General features: G+C 35.6%; 1 protein-coding gene across 6 annotated transcripts in view; it reads right to left on the bottom strand.

The window, feature by feature from the left end:
• MYO6 (myosin VI) overlaps positions 1 to 19,604 on the bottom strand; it is a 116,681-nt gene that overhangs the window by 52,095 nt on the left and 44,982 nt on the right. For all 6 annotated transcript variants that reach the window (XM_072855326.1, XM_072855328.1, XM_072855323.1 and 3 more), the window contains 7 exons: positions 18,629 to 18,758; positions 17,538 to 17,643; positions 15,584 to 15,639; positions 13,234 to 13,331; positions 11,231 to 11,395; positions 4,778 to 4,858; positions 1,959 to 2,139 (listed from right to left, as the gene is read on the bottom strand). In XM_072855326.1, coding sequence (XP_072711427.1) covers positions 1,959 to 2,139; positions 4,778 to 4,858; positions 11,231 to 11,395; positions 13,234 to 13,331; positions 15,584 to 15,639; positions 17,538 to 17,643; positions 18,629 to 18,758 — 817 coding nt within the window. The remainder of the gene's footprint in view (positions 1 to 1,958; positions 2,140 to 4,777; positions 4,859 to 11,230; positions 11,396 to 13,233; positions 13,332 to 15,583; positions 15,640 to 17,537; positions 17,644 to 18,628; positions 18,759 to 19,604) is intronic.

Here is a 19,604-nt window from a genome sequence, read left to right as displayed (position 1 = left end):
TTTTCCCACGTAAATAGCTGAGAGGTGTGCTTCCTTCTGCTCTGCATCACAGCCTTAGTGCCAGAGCTCATCCAGCCACTTAGAGGTTCATAAATCCTTAACTGAAGCGCTCAAACACTTCAGCAAAATCTAACACTTCAACAGTTACGTATGCCAGGACTAAACCATTTATTTCCTGTTGTTCTCAGTAAAATTTATTTCTACAGGTAAGTGAAGAGACCAAAAGGGATGAATAACTAGTCAAACATTCCTTAACTCTACAGTGACATGAACCAAAAAAAGAGGGAGAAAGGAGTTCCTAAAAGATTAAGGCTTTTGTCACTTGATTTTGGAAGCTCTGACACACCATCTGACCTGTAGTAAAAAGCTTTTGTTTGGTGTTTCCCAGGTTTTCAAAGCAGCAACAAAACTTTAGAGGGTCTCTGGTACAGAGACGTACTGTCTGGAGCAGTTCAAATGAACACCCTGTGTGTACACATACAAGGTGAGAGCAGAATAAAGCCTGTATTTGCAACGAGCATTTTAGAAGTGTAATAATTTATTCCAGAAAAAATGGGTTTGAATTTCAACATTCAGAGAAAATAAGTCTTCTGGTGTCCTCCTTCCCTCCTTTAAACACTGACTTTACTCACCATCTGAGGTTCCTCCTCTCCCTGTTCATTTGCCTCCTGAAACTGCCTCTCCACTCACATTTGCACCTTTTTCATTCTGTCCCACCTTGTCAACCCCAAAGTCCCAACTCACAGAAGGCCCAAACAAGGAAGCTCCCTGCCAGCTTACTGCTGAGCCCTGTGAAGCCACTACCCTTCTCTACCCCCCGTCTTCCCAGATTGTTTCACATTAATCATTTCAGTCATCTTCATGAAGATGGCAACATCATGAATTGACACTGGGGAGGTTCTGATTTGACCTAAGGAAAAAAAAAAAAAAGAAAAGAAAAAAAAACACCTCCTCTGTGAAAACCCTAAGCTACCCGGTCTGAATTCAGTGTTGGCCCTGCTTTGACCAGGATACATTGGACTAGAGACCTCCCACGATCTCTTCCGAACAGAACGTTTGTACAGCTCTGTGGTGATTCTGTGCTTGGGGTTGGGACCTAGTGAACCTATAAGGCTAGTACTCATTTAATTCATCATTCAAAACACATTTTAAAATGTTCTTTGGTATGCCCTTCCTAACAACTTTACCAAGTTTGGCAACAGCTATACATACTTGAAGTAGGACTAAGAGGAACCAATTTCACTGTATCTTGTGTATCTGCAACTCAAGATAAAGATCTACATACATATCTTTTCTAGTTATATTTGTAGTACGTCCAGACCGGGAGTTTCTTCAGTCCTTCAGGAATATATGGACATCAGTTCTCAACTTAGAGAGGCTGATTTCAGTAGTAAGGTAAGAACAACTGTTCCCAAAATACTCATTCCCCTTCCTCAGCTTTCCTGTACATTCTGCTACTAAGTCCCAGCTACGCTCGTACCAACTCATCTTTTGAGTGACACCTTAAAATTAGGAAGTTTACATTTACCTAAGTTTTTGCTGTAACTTTTTTTCCTCACCTCTCGAAATACTAACATGATTGTATTTTTGGAAGCCAAAGGAAATAATGCTTTTCCCTAAAGACGGAGTTGCTATTTTCAAGATGTTTTCATGACATTAGCAAAAAGCTGGACTTTTAAAAATTATTATTAAAATCCAAAAATGTCTCTTTATATCAAACTCTGCATGGAACAATTTCTTGAACAATTTCAGTCAGAGCCTATTTGCCTTCAGAGCATGTAAAGAAGTACAACTTTAAAACAAACAGGTAAACTTTACTTCAAAATGGTGTGAATTAAGACTGAATTACCCTTGAACACAAGGCAGCTTTCTAAAGCAATAATTCACATGGAAAGGAATCATCTATAATCGAGACATTTTCAGTATTTTTACAGAAAACAATTTATGTTTCATCTAACCTGAAGTGCTCCCAGCTTCCTCAAAATCAATATTCCCAAGGTGAAGGACACCAGCCACTACTCTAAAAAGATCAAGTTTTTCCGCATCATCCAGTCCAATCTTTTTCATTGCTGTGCACATTCTGTTAAAATCTCCATGATCATCTAAGAGTGGATCCTTCAAGGAACCTGCTTTGAGATACTATAAAACAAGATAAACCAAAAATTCAGTAAGTGATTTTAAAGTAAGCGTAAGCAATTATTTCCAGTCAAGAATAAACCATAATAAAAAGCATTAAAAAGCATGCCAAACTAAATAGAAAGGTATTCAAGCTCTTCATACAGTACAGGCTTTGCAAGAACTCTAATTTGTTTTAATTTGTTGATACTTCAAAGCATGATCTTCAAACTTCAGCTTCAAAGCAACCTTCAAACTATCTTCAGAAAGCAGAAGTTGGAGAGCGTGACAGCTAAGGACAGGGGAACACAGGACAGTGAGCAGTGGAAAGGAAGATTTTGGTTAAGGAAGCTATCAAAGCACTTACACTGAGGAGCGCTTCTAGCCCCTAGCAGTTGAATAGGATGACAGAAAGTTTGACGGGCCATGGGAAAGGAGTACAGAACAAATCAGAATTGGAAGAGTTATCCCTATCCCAAACAGACTTATTTAGAGAAATATACTTGTTAAAGTTTGCTGGTGATTAAGAAACAGTAAAGTTGTTTGCAGTGTTCTACGGGTTAAAAAAATACCAGCTACGTTTTAAAATACCAATTTACCATTTTACTGATTTTCCTAATTTAAATACATCAGCAGCCATTTTAATTATTAAATGTTTTAAATAGTAGATAGTAACACATCTGCATGCAATCAAGAGACTAACTGAACATGCACAGACTGATCTCAGGTTTTACAATTACTTTAAAATGTTTTCAACTAAAAAGAATAATTAACTTTAAATAGAAGCCTTGTTAATGTCAAATAAGCTAATATGATTTTTATCAAAACAAAACACCACATGCATCTGAAAAATTCACTTCACACAACATTTAAACACATCAATAAAATTAAACTCCATCTTAATTATGTAAAATGATCACCTCATCTTCCTGATAAGGAAAACACAAAAATAATTTAAGTATTAATTGACTATTCCAGCTACTTTTATTAAAATAAACAATCTTAATATTTTTCACAAAATGACAGAGCAAATATTAAATTTCCAATTTAAAAAAAAAATGAACAATGCAATGTATTTCCTGTTTAAGTGGCTAGACTAAGTTTTAATATCATTGAAATGTGATCACTTATTGTGCCTTCAAATTGACATGGCTGTAACATACAAGTATTACGGCATCATATGTTCCACTAGTTCATGTCCAACACATATTTTCAGAATTATTCTTTCAGTACGTCTTGGTTTAGACAAACACTTATTTCAAATTAATTCCTTTGGAGGACACATTTTATGACAGAACACCCGCCTGTAAATCACATCAGTAACAGAAGATTGCACAGGTTCATCTTCCAGTAGAAAGAATAAATTACCAACTTCACTACAAGTCTTAATTTAAGGCAAATTAGGCAAACTGAAGCAAAATCTCCCCACCATGTCTTAGCCTATATGCTTGGCAAGAATTAAGTATCTACCAGCTTTCTGCTTCACACTAATATCAAATCAGCATTTCTGTATCCCACTCTTCACTATCCCCAATTATAGAAAATAGCCTACATTCAAGCAAAAGAAATTGGCATTGTGTGCTCAGTGTTACAACATATAAACACTAGAAATCCAGGAGTAGACTTTACAATGTTGACCTGAGCAAAGGAAGTATCTGTACTGTCTTTCATAGCTAGACACGAGCTACGTACAAGCTCAAGCCCAAGCTCTCAAAGGTAAAAGAGATGGCACAGTTATTGGGGGAGAGAAGCTCTTGAGTAAATTTATCTTTGTATTATTCCACATGTATATGCAGCTTGCCCTGCTACTGAATCCCTGGTATGGATTTTATTAAGATTTTAAATATCTTCCAGCTATACAAGTGAAAAATTCATACTTTAGGTATGAATAGGCGAAAATTGTACTAGAGAGCAGAGTAGAAGTTTAATGAAGTGTTTGAACAACTTCCAATTCACATATACTATTAATTTGGATTAAATTATTTGGTGTCCTCATGCGAACCAGCTCAAAGGCTTAAATGCCACGAATTCTGGTAATTCCAGTTTAAAAAAAATGTAAACAGAGATGGAGCAAGAGTAAAGAAATGTTTTGAAGTTTCACACTTTCTTCCAGGAAACGCCATGCTTTGCTTTAAGTAACAGTTCATAGCAAGGGGACAACAAAAAACAATAAAGAAAGCAGTGTACTGGGGAGGGGGATATACTTGTGCTAGAAGTGAGGGTGCGCTAATGTTTTATAAAACAGTTTGGAGCATCACTTCAAAAATCCAGACAGTAAAAATGGCGCTGGAATAAAACTACTGCGTCTGACCTATTCCCAGCAGTAGTAAGATTTAAAAAGAAAATTACAAAAAGTCTTGGATATATTTTTGTTTTCCACAGAAGACAAGCTGCATCATTAAGTGTTATATTATTGTAAGGATGAAAAGGAAACAATTTTATATACTGTTCCATTTGGGATTTTAAGATGCATGTTAAAATGTGTTTCTAGGACTGAACTCCAAAACCAGAGTTCTGAATATACCAGCTTTGACAGTACCCATTTAGATCTATAGAGATGTGTAAAATGAACATTTCATTCCACACTGTAAAACTGTAATCATCATTTTTAACTCTATCTGCATTAGTTAATAATATAAACCAACTGAAGATACAAACATACCTCAGGACTCTTGCGATTTTGCAAAATCTGCTTGTCTGTTTCTTTGTTAGCAAAGTATCTGGTACAGCCTCTATTTAAATACTGTAACAATAAAAAAGTGGAAATGCATACTTAAAGACAGAAGTAAAGAAAACATATGCTTTTATTTAAGGCTTGCTCTACATAGCTCGATTTAATCATATGGTACCAACAACATGCTAGGTATTCAGAATTCATTCCTTGAAAATGTACTTATTTACATCTACAAAATTACAGAAGTGCAACAGTAACAAACTTCTATTGAAAGCTTTTCAATTTTGACAACTAAAATACTTTTTGACTCAGTGGGATAGTAATTTTAAGTCCCACAATCTTTTCTTAATGTTTGATTCTAGTAAACCTATTAATGGAGTCTGGGATTACAGAAAAGACAATCAAAATTAGGAACCAAGACAATAAATTTTCTGGCCTACGCGTAATACCAAACTTTACTCCAGCAAGCTGTATAGAACACCAGAAAAAAAATCACAATAATCTTTACATTTTCAGCAACATATAGGCTTTATATAGCGTATCTGGGGGTGAGAGGGACAGGATCAAAGAATTTGTGGTACTAAGTCCAGTGTAGTTTTATGGTCATTTTTTCCTCACTAGTGAAATATTTCTATAGGTAGTAAGAGACATAGCATATTAAAAAGTTTGAAGAGTATTAAAAGCTTTTAACATGGTACAAGCAGAAGCCTAATTCAGAATACGACTTCTGATATCCATCTTATGTTGTATAGTAAACGGAATAGACCAAGCATTCAGATAATGACTGACACTTCCAGCAAAATGGGATCACCAGCTTTTTCTTTCTGATTTGTTCAGCTGAAAGTAAGAACTCTGTCCAAAAGCTTGGACAGAGCCCTTTGTCTAAAGGAAGTGAACTGATTCTTTGCTCTAGCCCATGAACAAAGAAGATGTTTCCAACTAGGTGAACACAGATAATCCTACACTTTGATTAAAATTTACTTACAAAATTCTAAAAAATAAAATATTCTTCAAAGTATCTCTAACAGCGGAAGAAAACTAGGTGACAAATTTAATATTAAAACAAAGTGACAAGAAACACTGTTCAAAGTTAGCTTGATGTTTAACAAAATATTGAAAAGTTTTCTTTATCAGCCAAAAACAATGCAAAGCACAGCATATTTTAAACACAACAATATATCCCTGTGTTACAGTATTAGTAACACAATCCCAGAAACTGGGGATGGGAAACGGAAAAGGTCATACTTTTCAAGAAGAGAGTGTGGAAACTTATCTGACAGGCTGAGCATGTGAACCAGCATGGTATTCAATAACAACCTATGCAGGAGACATTTAATCACAAGACAATGGCTTTCATTTGAAAGCTAAAAACTCAAGTAAATTTACATACTAAACCTAGGAGAAATTATATTTTTAAAGAACACAGATACACAGCTTGAGGTTATCATATATAACATCTAAATACCACTGCACTTTTTTTTTTTTTTTTTTTTTAAACTCTGAGGTACAACACCCCATTATAACATCACTGACCCAAACATAAGGCAACCTGATTTCTGTTCCGGAAATTAAGAGCTGAAAAAAATTCAGCTTCTCATCTCCATCAACTATACTCCAGGCACAGATTTACTGTGCAGCTTTACTTTCAAAGCCATGTGGTGCAGTCCAAGGCACCTAGACCTACAAGGTTCAGCACAGGGTTACCTAATGTCTTTGAATTTCTGAAAACTCCCGCAGGGGAGCCTAAAACATGAGCACCCAGGACTGCACGCTTTTGTGTGGGTGTGCTCAGAAGAGGGGTGTGCAAGAAACCTGCAACTTTCCATAGTCCTTTGCCAAGTAAATTCACGTTTCCCCAGGGGAACTGCAGGGGAAAGATGAACTAATAGAGAGGTAACCCCTGTCAGTGCTGCTGAAATCCAGAGGATAGGTCAGGCAGGTGCAGCAGTCCTGGTTCATATGCTCAGAGCAACTGTGTGCCTATGCCAAGATGGCCAAATGCATGGGGAGGAGATTAACAAGGGATCACTTAAGTCAAAGGGAAGCAAGCCTACTGGGGGGAAAAAGAGCATTAAGTTATCCTTCATCTTTTATAATTGTTTCACCTTGGTGAAAAATCAGAATTACCTTAGATTTGAGATGGTCCTGTTTTCAAGTGAGTACAGTTAAGAGAAGCCAGGCATTGAGCAAAACATGCCTGAGTGTTAGGAGTCAAGCTGGCCCTAGTTTGGACTTTGACTTGATACGCTAAAAGGCACAAGACAAGTGGCACAAAAAAGAGCTGATGCAAAACTGCAACTTTAGGGATGGGTTTTTCTAAAGAATCAATTTAAGAGCATGATTTTTTTCTGAACGTTTTTCTTGTCTAAAAAAATTAGCATTAATATCAAAACAGTGATCAATCATCAAACCTTGCCTAGTATAATATCACCATCTATTATTAGAAGGTTGAAAGATGGTATTTCCATGAAATTTGAACCAGACAGACACGCAGTCAACAAAAAATGTGGTAAAAAAAGTGAGACAAGCATGACTATGTGGAGACATTTTATGGTACAACCTGAAGCAGCAAATGAGAATGAATAACACAGAAGAAATAATCTTGACAAAAGTAATACAAATTTCGGAAGAAAATTAACCTTTTACAGGTGGTTTTTTTTTTCTAAAGATCTCTGATAAAGTGATACTTCATGAAAATTTAGTGCAATATGACTAATAAACTTTAAATATCTTTATATTAATTTACATACATACAAAGACGAAAATGATCCTAAGTTGTGGGGTTTTTTTAATTAAAGATAATCTACTTCAACTTCAGAAGGGGAAAAATTTTTTTAAATATTTCGGAAGTGTTAAAATTTTTAAACTTAACACACAGAGTTGATCTTTCACATGCAGGAAGGAACTCAGGATTCAAGTACTAACTTATGGTAAAGCAATAAATATTCTTAATGGAAATGAAAGTACCTGCTGCAAACTTAGTAGAAGTCAAAAAAATTATGTCACGGTGTGATAAGGCTGGTGTGATTGTAAACTCTTTATAACTGAAACAGGCAAGTGAGTGCCTTTACAGAAGGCACTCAGGCTGTTCGGTACTGTACTGCACCAGCCTGATTTTAAGCAGGTTATAATTGTGACCCTGACATCTGCAACCTTGCGTGCTCTCACAAGTAGAGTTTTTGATTAAAAAAAATCCCCAAGAGTGGGCACGCAGCATATTCAGTTCCAGAATTAAAAATCTATTAACTACAAGAAATAAGTTTTAATGGAAAAGTGGCTGCACAATAAAAATATGTATTTGAAAATTTGTTCAAGATTTTAGCTTTAAAACATACAAGAGAATATTGCATAGAATAACTGCCCAGTAAAGAAGAAAGTTTTGAAAACTAGCTCCATATGATATGAAAATAAATGGTGTTGGGTTTTTGTTTTTGTTTTTTAAGTGTTGTGTTTGTCAGGTGTTTCAAAAGAAAAGCTTTTCTTCTAGGGAACAGAAGCAGTTCCTTCTTAATAAGCATCAGATCAAGTTTCCATCACACAACTGAGTACAAACATATGAACTATAAGAAAATACAAACTAAATATTTAAAGAAATAATATAAGGTCTATAAAGGCCCCTAGGAATACCTTTGAGGAAGTAAGGAAACGTCCTAAAATACTGCCATGGCTTTCAGGGAACAAGATCACCTAGATACCACAGTACAAATGTATGATGTGCACAATATGGAACTGCAGCTCTGTGGCCACTTCCCAGCCCATCAGTAAGCAGAGACTGACGTGGCCAAGCCAAGAGGCAGCAGCAACCTGTTCAGCCACAAGTGTACACCCGCCTTTCCTACAATGAGTGCACTAATTTAGGTGTCACCTACGCAACCACTGCTTTGCACAAAACTAGTAGGAGCTTTGTATCTTTAAGACTTCTAGCCCTCTGCTGAATTCTCATGAAACTGAGTACAAAAGATTTTGGGGAAAGTAACAGATAAGCACAGTCCAAGTTTTATTTAGAAAACCAAGTAGGAAGATATACCAACAAAGAAAACAATCAACACAGTAATGTAATTCTTTGTTAGCAGTGCTCCTCACCCCCTTTAAGATCAAGGAAGTCTAAAAAGATGACAGTCAATTAATTTATATCCTTGTAATCACACATGCTCTCCAGGTTTGTGTTACAAAACCCTTCCAAACCTGTGACAGTGATGTGGTCTGTGTTTTTTAGAAATACACAAAATTCTGCTTCCGTGAGATTCCAAGCCAGGCATAAGCCAAGAGACAGTGGAGAGATGGAGACAAACGACAGAACGCAAACAATGAACTGACCAGTATTTACCATTAGGATTTGATTTGCCAATATTTTTCTTTTCAATGCAAGTCAACAAAGCACCTGCTGATATTTGTAGATATTTACAGTTCAAGTGTGATTGTCAAAAAGAAAAGAAAACCAAAACAAAACAAAAACCTACTGATGTATTTATATATAATTAAATAGCAGGAATGAATGATTGAAGGCAAGAGTCTTCACCTTACTAGTAAAATTGGTGATGACAGTATAAGATGTGAATAGGCTTAGAAGGACCTTGAAAGTGACGGCAAAAGCTTGCTTTTAAGAGAAAGAGAAGGGACAATCAGGAAGCCAATGAGAAACAGCTGTATTAGTAAAGCTGCACTGGTTGGATAAGAGTTTGATAATATTTGTTTCTCAAGAAAAAAGAAATTACTGCAATAATCGAGACTTAACACACTGAGAATTTTTTTAAAAGATAATTTAAAAATAAGGGAAATGGGGTTGGAGTCACTCAGGCAAACAGAAAACGAAATAGACAAAAAATTTTGAGTGACAAGAAAGGAAAGAAAGCAAAAGGTAACATGACATTATTTGTTGATCATTTCTGAAAACAATCCAGTGAAATCTGAACACAGAGAAGGGGAGGAGAAAGAAGGAAAGCTGGAGGGAAAAGTTAAAAATTAAACCATAGTAAAACCATTCAGTGGAAAAATAGAAAGAAAAGAATGCAAGAACATAATGGTAGGACAGAAAGCCAGCCTGTTTGTGGGATTGCTACTAGAAACATAACTCAGGATCAGGGTTAACCAGGAGAAACCACATAATCTCAGAAAAGGGAAAAAACCCTAAAAATAAAGCATGGGGAGAAGAACGGAAGGCAGTAAACAAATCAGAAGTCATAAGAACAGGCACACTGGATTGAATTAAGAGGCCTGTACCATCCAAGAGCTTGTCTTCAACCATGACCTCTGCTTCACCCAAGGATTTTACTGTTCCTTTCTGAGTTGGGATAACAAAACTGTGTATGCTATTTACAAACATGTATGTACATTGCAGCATAACTCACTATTTCATTTTCCCTTCCTTTCCTAACAACTCCTAAAATTCTACTCTGCTTTTTCCCTGCCACTGAACGTTAACCTAACATTTGTAAAGAACTATGCACAATGATTCAAGTCTTATTTCCCCACTGTTTATTTTAAGTTCACTTTCATTTAGGTATAGTTAGGAGTACTACCTTCAGCACTGATTTTATTTGCATTTTATTGGCTTCTCCATTGACTGACTGGACCAGTAACAGGTTGTTGAAAGACAGCCAAAACTGAGAAACAGTAAGTAGTCCTCAGGAAAGAACAAATTAGGTGAAGAAAAACCTAAGAGGGAGGTTTGCTCATGCTTGATGAATAGAAGTAATCTTGGCAGGAAGAGCTGAGCATGGGCTTTGGGTAAATTGGGGATAAACGGATGAGCTTTCAGCTGAAAGGGACAGGTGAGTCTTATCATGTAACCTGGAGTGATGAAGAATGACAGGAGTATGATGAAAGGAACAGGAGAGGCTCAAAACTGGAGCAGTACAAATGAGTATAGTATAACAGGAACAAGGTGCAACAGAGCAGAAAAGACAAGTGATGTGAAAGCACATGGACTGGAACAGAGAAGCACAACAACCTTGTCACCGTGGTCTGATCTTTGGTGGGAAGCGTAAGGGAAGAATAATTTAAGAGAGAGAATCATGGGACAACTCCTACATCTTCCTAAACACATTGCTGGAATAGGAAGAAATAAATGCAATTTTCAGGACTTCAAAGATGGGTTACCCACAGAACAGTTAGACCACAATCAATAAATTCACACTTCACACCTCTAGAAGAGCCCATAACAACTTTACTAGCAGCTGGGTATGCGACAGTACTTTTTTAGAAAAAGCAAAGATTCCTCAATTTTAAGACATACAGAAGAAGTACAGGAAATCTTCCAATAAGGAAAAATGGCAGGCAGCTTTATTTTAGGATCAAATAGATTTAACAAAAAAATCTTCTAATTTTTGTAACAGGAAAGAGTCTATCAAAGATAATAAATAGAGATTTTAATAAGATCTATATGAAAAATCCATGTATGGCAATATGAAAAGCTTTACAAACACTGACTCTGATACTCACCCTAAAGTTGTCAGGAGAGCTTAGATACAGTTTTTCCCTAATGTCTTCTGGAGCACCAGCACAAAGCCTGTAAAAGATATGATAATTCCTCTCTTCTTTGCCTTGCACACAGATCCTAGATTTCTCCAGAAGGTAATGTGACACAAATCCACCAACCACCGAGTTCTAGGAAGAAGAAATATTTTTCTGATTATCTGAATAATTTTGATTATTTGAGATTCAGAAGTTTTCAATTTACATTTGTCTGATCATGTCTCACTCAATAGACACTGCTCCAAGGAAGATTAAAATGTATTTATATCTAATACATATTAAGCTTAGAATAGAAACCATTGCCTTTACCGCAACTTCTTCCCCCAGCTCATGTACTGCACATGAATACATTCCTCTTAAAAGAAGGGTCCGCTTCACCCCAACAAGCAGAAATCCTTGGTAGAATTCCAGTAGTTCGTGCAGAGAGCATTGCTACAGCCACCCTTACACTTTCTGGATGGCATTAAGTGCCATTACTGTGCTATTACAAGCTTTTCTAGTTGCATTTCACTGAGAGTCTTGCAAAGGAAAAGGAAGGGTTAAAATTAAAGAATACATATTTGGTCATCATCTTAGGCAGACTAATTATGAGCAAACATTTTATTTCAAACACTTGCACTTCTTGTCCGAGATGAAGCCTGACACAAATTTCAAAAACTATGTGTTATCTGGCCTATGATAAAATTCCCTGTGCCTAGACAAAGCTTAATAGCAAGGAAATTCCTGAGCTTATGGCCATTACAGCAACCAAGAAGGACTTACTGACTGACAAATTTGACTATGGTTATGCAGTCATTTACTCATTCAGGATGCCCCAGTCTGTACTTACATTTGTTGAGAAATCAGACCTAATAAGGTCACCATGAAGTGAAGTCTTGTGAAGTATGAAGTTTTGTAAAAAAGGGGCTCAAGTAAACAGGCTGATCTTGCCCTGGAAAGCTGAAACAGGCTTTTAAGCAGTTTCTGAAGATACTCTGAGTGCTATCTGCTTCAGCTGAAGCAATTAATCTAAAACACTGTAAGTGTTGACAGGTAAGTTGACAGGTCATGAATGCATCATTCCAAGTAGAAATGTGGGTCCTTTCTGTAAGTTCATTAACATGAACTGGACCAACAGATAAAGTCCCTCTACCCTTAAACAAATTTAGTTATTTACTATCTAAACTATTAACCAAAGATCTGAAGTTTAGTTACAAAACCAAGGGATGAAAACTTGGGAAAAGACCACAAGCTCAAGACCAGATGATGAGCTTAAACTCTGCAGGAAGGAACTGCAAGAATTTGTTTCTTTATGTCCTCAATCACAAAGATGAGGAGGCACGTACATAATCTCCACAGGGACTGTCGACAAAAGTCTTCAACTTGGACATGCTGGACAGCTATACAGTCATCCTTAATTGTGGAATGTGTGTATATATATACACTATCCAAGCAAAACTACACCCAAACAAGGAAAATTTTTCATAAGCTACACAGTGAATAGTACTTCTGACAAAAAACAATTCCATAACTTCTGTCACATACATAATACTAATGTGAGGTCCCAAAATTGCATACAAATACATAAAACATCAATAATTAAAGTATTAAAGCATTAAAATACATTTATATCTGTTTATATCTAATATACAACTCACACTTATTTGTGCATTAAAGGAATGCATAAATACTTAACAGCAAGTGAGTTATTCTTTAGATAAGCCTTTTTGCAATGAAGGGAACAATTTTTATTCTGTTGCGGATGGAAGCAATTTTCCTACTGACTTGACCCACCATTTTCCAGTAGTGACACAGTACTGTGTGGCTTTGGTTTTCCTTTCAAGGTGATAGAATACGAATGATATCTGTAAAGCAGGACAGTAGCTACTTGGTCCAAGATAAATAAGTCTATTCAGCCTACTTCCAGTCTAGCATTACCATTTTATGGCAAAAAAAATCATCACCAGTTATCTGTATCAAAATTCTAGTACCTTTTCATTGAAGTGAATTTCTACAAATTTCCCAAAACGACTGCTGTTGTTGTTGCGAACAGTCTTTGCATTTCCAAAGGCTTCTAATAGGGGATTTGCTGTTTAAAAAATTAAAATTTTTAAAGTGTTAAAATTTGATCAATAAACTACTAAAAAGAAAGAGAACAAATATATATAATTATTTAGTGAATTGATTGGGAATGAGGTTTGAAAATTAAAGGAAAAATATTACCTATTAGGAATAATCAATTTTGCACATTGTACTGGATATACTGTGGTGGAACTTACAATGAAGTACTTAAATATCACATAACATTGCAAAGTATTTGAACTGATACTGTAAGAGACAAACACCGAAAATTATTTAGCGATGTTCTTCTACAGCAAGTAGGTAAATAACTGATACATAAACTATATGAGACAACACACAATTTGACACTTCCCAGTGAGTTGTTATTCATAAAATCTAAACTACCCACTTATCCCACAGACAAAAGTGCCACTTAAATGTCATGCATGCAACATGTTAGATTGATTAGGGAATAAAAAACGTATTAGAAGAGTGTGTTGACTTCAAAAACAACTTAAAAATGCCCTTTCAGATTAGGTCAATTAAGTGATTGAGTGATTTTATTTTTTACTGGCTGCAGTTTTTGAGCGCCTTAAAGCCTGTACAGAAAGACTGGCAACAATGTAAAGCATACATCTCTCTCTCTACACATCATGCACAGTTTAAGCAGTTTGAAAATGCTTAGTAGTTATGAAACACAAGGCCTCTGAAAGACCGCATTTAGTAGCTCTGAAGATCAAAGAAAACCGATTTACTGAATTGCGCTAACAATAAACCACTGAAAATATCTACAAGACTTTTTAAGGCTTTTAGCTAAAAAAATATGCATTGGAAACTAAGTGAGCAGAAACTCAGATTTAAAACTCCACTGACAACCATCCACAAATCTGTTCCTACAAAAATTAAAGAATGAAGGAATAACTACAATGGTTGGATAAATTATGCACAATAATGCATCATTTAGTAGGACAACATCAGCATTAACTTTTTTTGTTTTGGCTAGGTTTTCTTTTTAATACTTAAAGCTTATGAAAATGTAAATCTGACTTTCAACACTGACTTCTTAAGAGATCTTTGACACCTATTCAGGTATTTTACATAATATTAACAGTTTTGAAGAAAAGCTTATGAATAAAAACAAATTGCAAGAGGTCTTTCAGATAGGTTAAAGGTTCCCCTAGTAATACATATGCTGTAAGCATGCTCATTAAAATTGTGCCTAAAAAACTTCAAAATTCATGCATCCAATGCTGGTTTAGAGTAAAAACCCCAAATTCTAAGAATACCTACAAGTACCAATTAATTTTATGGTGTACTGCATCAGGCATTATCCAACTCTTGGCCACTTTCTGAGGTCCTTTAGCACACAGTGGATTTCACTAAGGAATTGGTTTAAGCAAACCTACAGCAACAAGAGATTAAAGCCTGCAGTAGTTCTCTTGAATAATCCAGTGGCTCGAATTTGAAAACAGAAGATTTAAAGCAAAAGTAAAAATTTTTGGTTTAAGAAAAAGACAGAGAGTAATGAAATTCCAAAATAAATCTACTATATGCTACAGAAGACTAAAACTGACATATGAGGCATTATTAGATTGGCTGAGGGTTGTTTGGTTTTGAGCTATTTATATTTTCTCAAAAAGTTATTTTCTGTTCAATTAGGAAGTGCATGCAACATTCAAGAGGCTCAACTGGATGATCAACACAGTCTCTTCTGACCTTGTTTGGGAGTCTATTATAAAGATAGACACAATGAAAGTGTTAATCCAAATTATGTGCTTTCTAACAAAAAAGACATAACGAAACATGAACCATAATTCAAAAGAACTTCTCTGCTTTATCTGACTTTGAGAACTTCATGGTGATGAGGAGGCATTACTCCTTCCTGGTACTAACAGACAGTAACGAGAACATAATCTTGTCCTTGCAGATTTCATACAGCATAAAATCCAATCTTGGGTACACATGTGTGTGAAGGTCAACTCAAACACACATTTAAACATTTTCTAGATCAAGGACTATATGACACTATACTAAATAAAAATAAAGTGAATCACAAATAAAAAAATATGTTTTCAGAATTTAGGATCAAGGTAAACTACCAGTAAATGATGTCTTAGGAAGCCTGATAGTATTTCCATCCTAGCTTTTATTTAGTTACTGTTGACTGTCATTTCAAATTAAAAAAAAAACAAAAACCAAAAAACCCCCCCCAAAAAAAAACCAAAACAAAAAACCCCCCAAACATTGGAACCTTTAATTCAATTAAAGAAAATTCAATACCTTCTACAATTCTATCATCAATATCTTGGCCAGTACCATAGGATTCTGTCAAATACCTGTAAAGCAAGATAAAAATATTGGTATCTTTCATGTGTCAGGTTACCTCAATTCAACAGCATTTAGCATGTCTGTGCACCATACTTATTAACCATTTACTAAAGGGAAAGCATACTGATTACAAGTTCCAAATACCTTTATCTTTTAAAACAAATGCAGTTTGACTTTTTTTTGTTAAAACAAAAATATTCTTGCAGTCTTCAGATTTTTTGAATACTTCAAGACACACTAGAAATTTCTTCTAGACGTGCAAATGGAAATTACACTTTTATACAAATATAATGAAACTATTACTGTACTATCTGTATTTATTCATAATCTTAGTAAACGCATAAGGTTTCATATGTATTTCCTGAATTAAAGACTGTTTCCATGCATACAGCTTCTGCGTTCATAACTATCACTGTTAATAAAAATCCCAGATGGAGATGGTGAGGTAGCAAATTGCAGGGGCATAATCAAGGTAAAATTCAATTTAGCAACTAAAGAAAGAATTTGAAAATAAATCCACAACATACTTGCTCCAAAGTTGCAGCCTGCCCCCCCGCCCCCGCACAGGGCATGCTTTCTGGAAATTCACAAGTAAATCTGGGACAAGTTAAAAACAAGTTCTCAAAAATGAGGCCTTCCAAAAAAAGTTTAGGAGCGTTTAACAGCGCTGTATTAATACCTTTTGCTTTCTGATTACACAAGGGAAAAACTTTCCTGCTTTTAAAACTCAGTGATGTTTTGTACACGGACTCTATGGGGGCAGGTGGTGGGGAGAAGCAGCAGCAGCGATATTGCCTGTCATATAATCAGAACTTCCTTTGCTGAGAAGCAGAAGAATAACCTCCTTTCAGAGCATTCCTCAGGAGATGTTCTCCCAGTGCCTGTCATCTTTTTTTACTCTTATCAGGATCAAAGTTAGGATGTCCCCTGTAAAAATCATTACCAGCACCTTGCAGTCATTCTTACAGCTATTTGTTAAAGGTCACACAGGGGCAGAGAAGAGCAGTATGAAGGACAGGCAGCCGTGACAATTATTCATGGGATGTGGAAGATAATACCGCTACTGTACATACATACTAGAGAATACATGAAGTCAGGGAAAAGGGAATTAAAGATTTATACTGGGAAACAAGGACAAGGCAGAGAAGGGAGCACATTCATGTGCACATGACTGTGCTTCCCTGGACAATCAGGCCACCTATGATATAAGTGAATTTAATGGAGCAGTGCTTTCCAGTTATAATGTTCCAGAGTGATATAAAGCAGTTAAAAGTGTAAAGCAAATATTGCCAAAGACATTAAAATCATATAAGAGGAAGCAAGGCTCATATGTATCAGCAACATGGCCTCCATGTAGTTTAATATGCTTGATTTGGTATCGGCCATACATGAACATCAATAAATAAGTAAATCCCATTATTCACTCTTATTCAGTAAATTAGGGTAAAGTATATTACGGAATCTCTGCAGTGATCTCAAAAACAAGAGTTAAAAACCCTGGATGTTTACGCAAACTAAAGAAACAAAGACAGGGAAAACACAGAACTGCACATTTATGGCAAAACCAACAGCGTCTTGCAAGATACAGCTAAAATGCCTAGTTACGTTTTTATCTACCACAATACCAGATGTGCAATACCAAAATGACTGCATCATAAACCATAACTACTACATGATGTCACTACAACTGAGTTAAGGTTTCTGTGAATATACAGCCATTTCCATATGTTATCATGTCAGCATTTAAGTTTAACCCTATGAATTTATTGTATGAAAGTGTACGTAGAAGTATCTTACTGAATTCTGGATTAAACCTACTGATTACTTTACAATTTGCTCTGTACGTATGTCAACTAAACAAATTAACACAAGAAATTCAATCAAACTTTGGTCCAAAAGCACAAACCTCAAAACAAATTTAGTGTTTTCTGTCTTGCCAGCTCCCGATTCTCCAGAGACTATGATGGACTGACTCATCTTGAGCACTTTCATGTCACGGAATGCTTTATCAGCTTAAAAAGAAGAATGAGTTAAACATGGCAAAAATTAATATTCAGGAGAGTTGCAAGCATAAAGCTAAGCTACAATACAAAAATTAAAATGTAACATTTTCAGGAATAAAGAAGTAAACCTTTACAATTGAGTGCATTACAACTTATTAAAGTCTGTTTCCCTTTAAATTCTATGATAGTTGCTCACCCTCCAACATGGACATGGAAGAGCTTAAAGTCTTTGAAAACAAAGACCTACTTAACTATGCCCAGGACAAAATAAAACAAAAACCATAACCTAGAACTAAATCTCTTGAATTAAATGTATTTACAAAATTGTAACCAATCTTACTTTAATGTGTCCTTTAAAGGGAAACTTTCAGTTGCACTTTGTAACATGTGAAACAAGGAAACTTTGAAAAACATGGGTAGTTTTCTTGTTATGCAACAGGTGCTAAAAACCCAGGTATTCACAATTTTGATTACAAAACAAAATGCAACACAGTGAGAAGGCTTTTAACAAGTCAAATGTTAATTTGTAGTTTCCAAATTTTTTTTTCTTAAACAAAGTGACTGAAATCAGGTTTATCCCGTTAAAAACATTTAAATGCACTTTCTGCCTATAACACAAGCATATAAAAAGAAACAGTGCATCTGCTCTGGCAACATAATAAAAGGCAAAGGAAATCACTACACTGAAAGACAGTGCCAATCATAATTATGTCATTCTTCACTTCTAAAATCTGAATTTAATGGTTGTAAATTATATTTAAACCACTTAGACACAAAACACTGGAGGTACAGAATAACAACAACAGGGTTGCCAGGGTTGCTAATTTCCAAGTTCTTCAAACTGCATATCAAGAATGAGAAGATTTAGCAATCAGTGTTTTTATTTTGTAACAGTTTAAAGTAAATTAATTACTGTTACAGGTGGCAATTTACAGATCACTGCAAAGTATTTAATGTTTGTTTTGTAAAAGACAAATACAGGCTCAATACATACCAATAGCAAAAACATGTGGTGGCAATGTTCCAAGTGATCTACCCTGGTACTTTTTAATAGTATCTGAAGAATAAAACTTAGGTATATCAAAATATGGATTCACTGCAATAAGAATGTTGGCTACATAGGTCTGTGAAGAAAAACAATTAACAGCAAACTATTAGCTAGTATCCAACCAAGTGGTTAACAGCAATTTTCTATTACTACTAAAGACTACAGTCTAAGTACAAGAATTACATTTACACAATTGTAAATTACTTTTACAATTCTCTCCAGCTAATGCAGATACAAGAACAGATATATTTTCAGAGTTCCTCTAATTATCTTCTCAGGACTTCTATGAAAAAGCACTTCTCAGGAGAATTTCCTAACCACTGAGCTGTGGAGTATGTCCTGAATTTGACCTTTCTCCCATCTCCTTTTAAATTATCTCCTATTGTCCAAGTTACCGGATCAAGGATAGGACACCACAACCTCCTCCTCAAAAGTGAATAAACTAAGCTCCTGGCTAGCATAATGCACTCTCCTCCAGTGAGGAGGATAATTTTTCAATATCTAATGGAAACAACTCAGCAGGAAGGACTGACGGGATCCTGCCTGGGAACGCGCTCAAGCCAGGCAATAAAAGCATTCAGCCGAGAGAAATTAGCTATGGCTGCTTCCACAGTGAGAAATACAGAATGCAAATGTTCTCTAACAGAGAAGGAATTCGAGAAGAATATCAAACCAAGACTGCTTTTTACCTTTCCATAGAATAAGGAAGATGGAAGATAAGTTTAAGGTTTTGGGAAAAAGAAAAAACCAAAAACAAACCCACTTTCATAGCTTGGTTATAACAGCCAGATTACATACAAGGAAGAACAGGTGTTTGAATCACATAAAAAAGCAGATTTGCAGGAAAAAGTTTGAAGAAAATCAGATAAACTTTCAGCTTGAATAACTTATTTGGTTTGTTGTTACTAAGCATATCCCTAGA

Source organism: Ciconia boyciana, chromosome 3 (genome assembly GCF_034638445.1).
Source record: "Ciconia boyciana chromosome 3, ASM3463844v1, whole genome shotgun sequence".
NCBI classification, from domain to species: domain Eukaryota; kingdom Metazoa; phylum Chordata; class Aves; order Ciconiiformes; family Ciconiidae; genus Ciconia; species Ciconia boyciana.
This window is presented reverse-complemented; position numbering and strand designations above follow the sequence as displayed.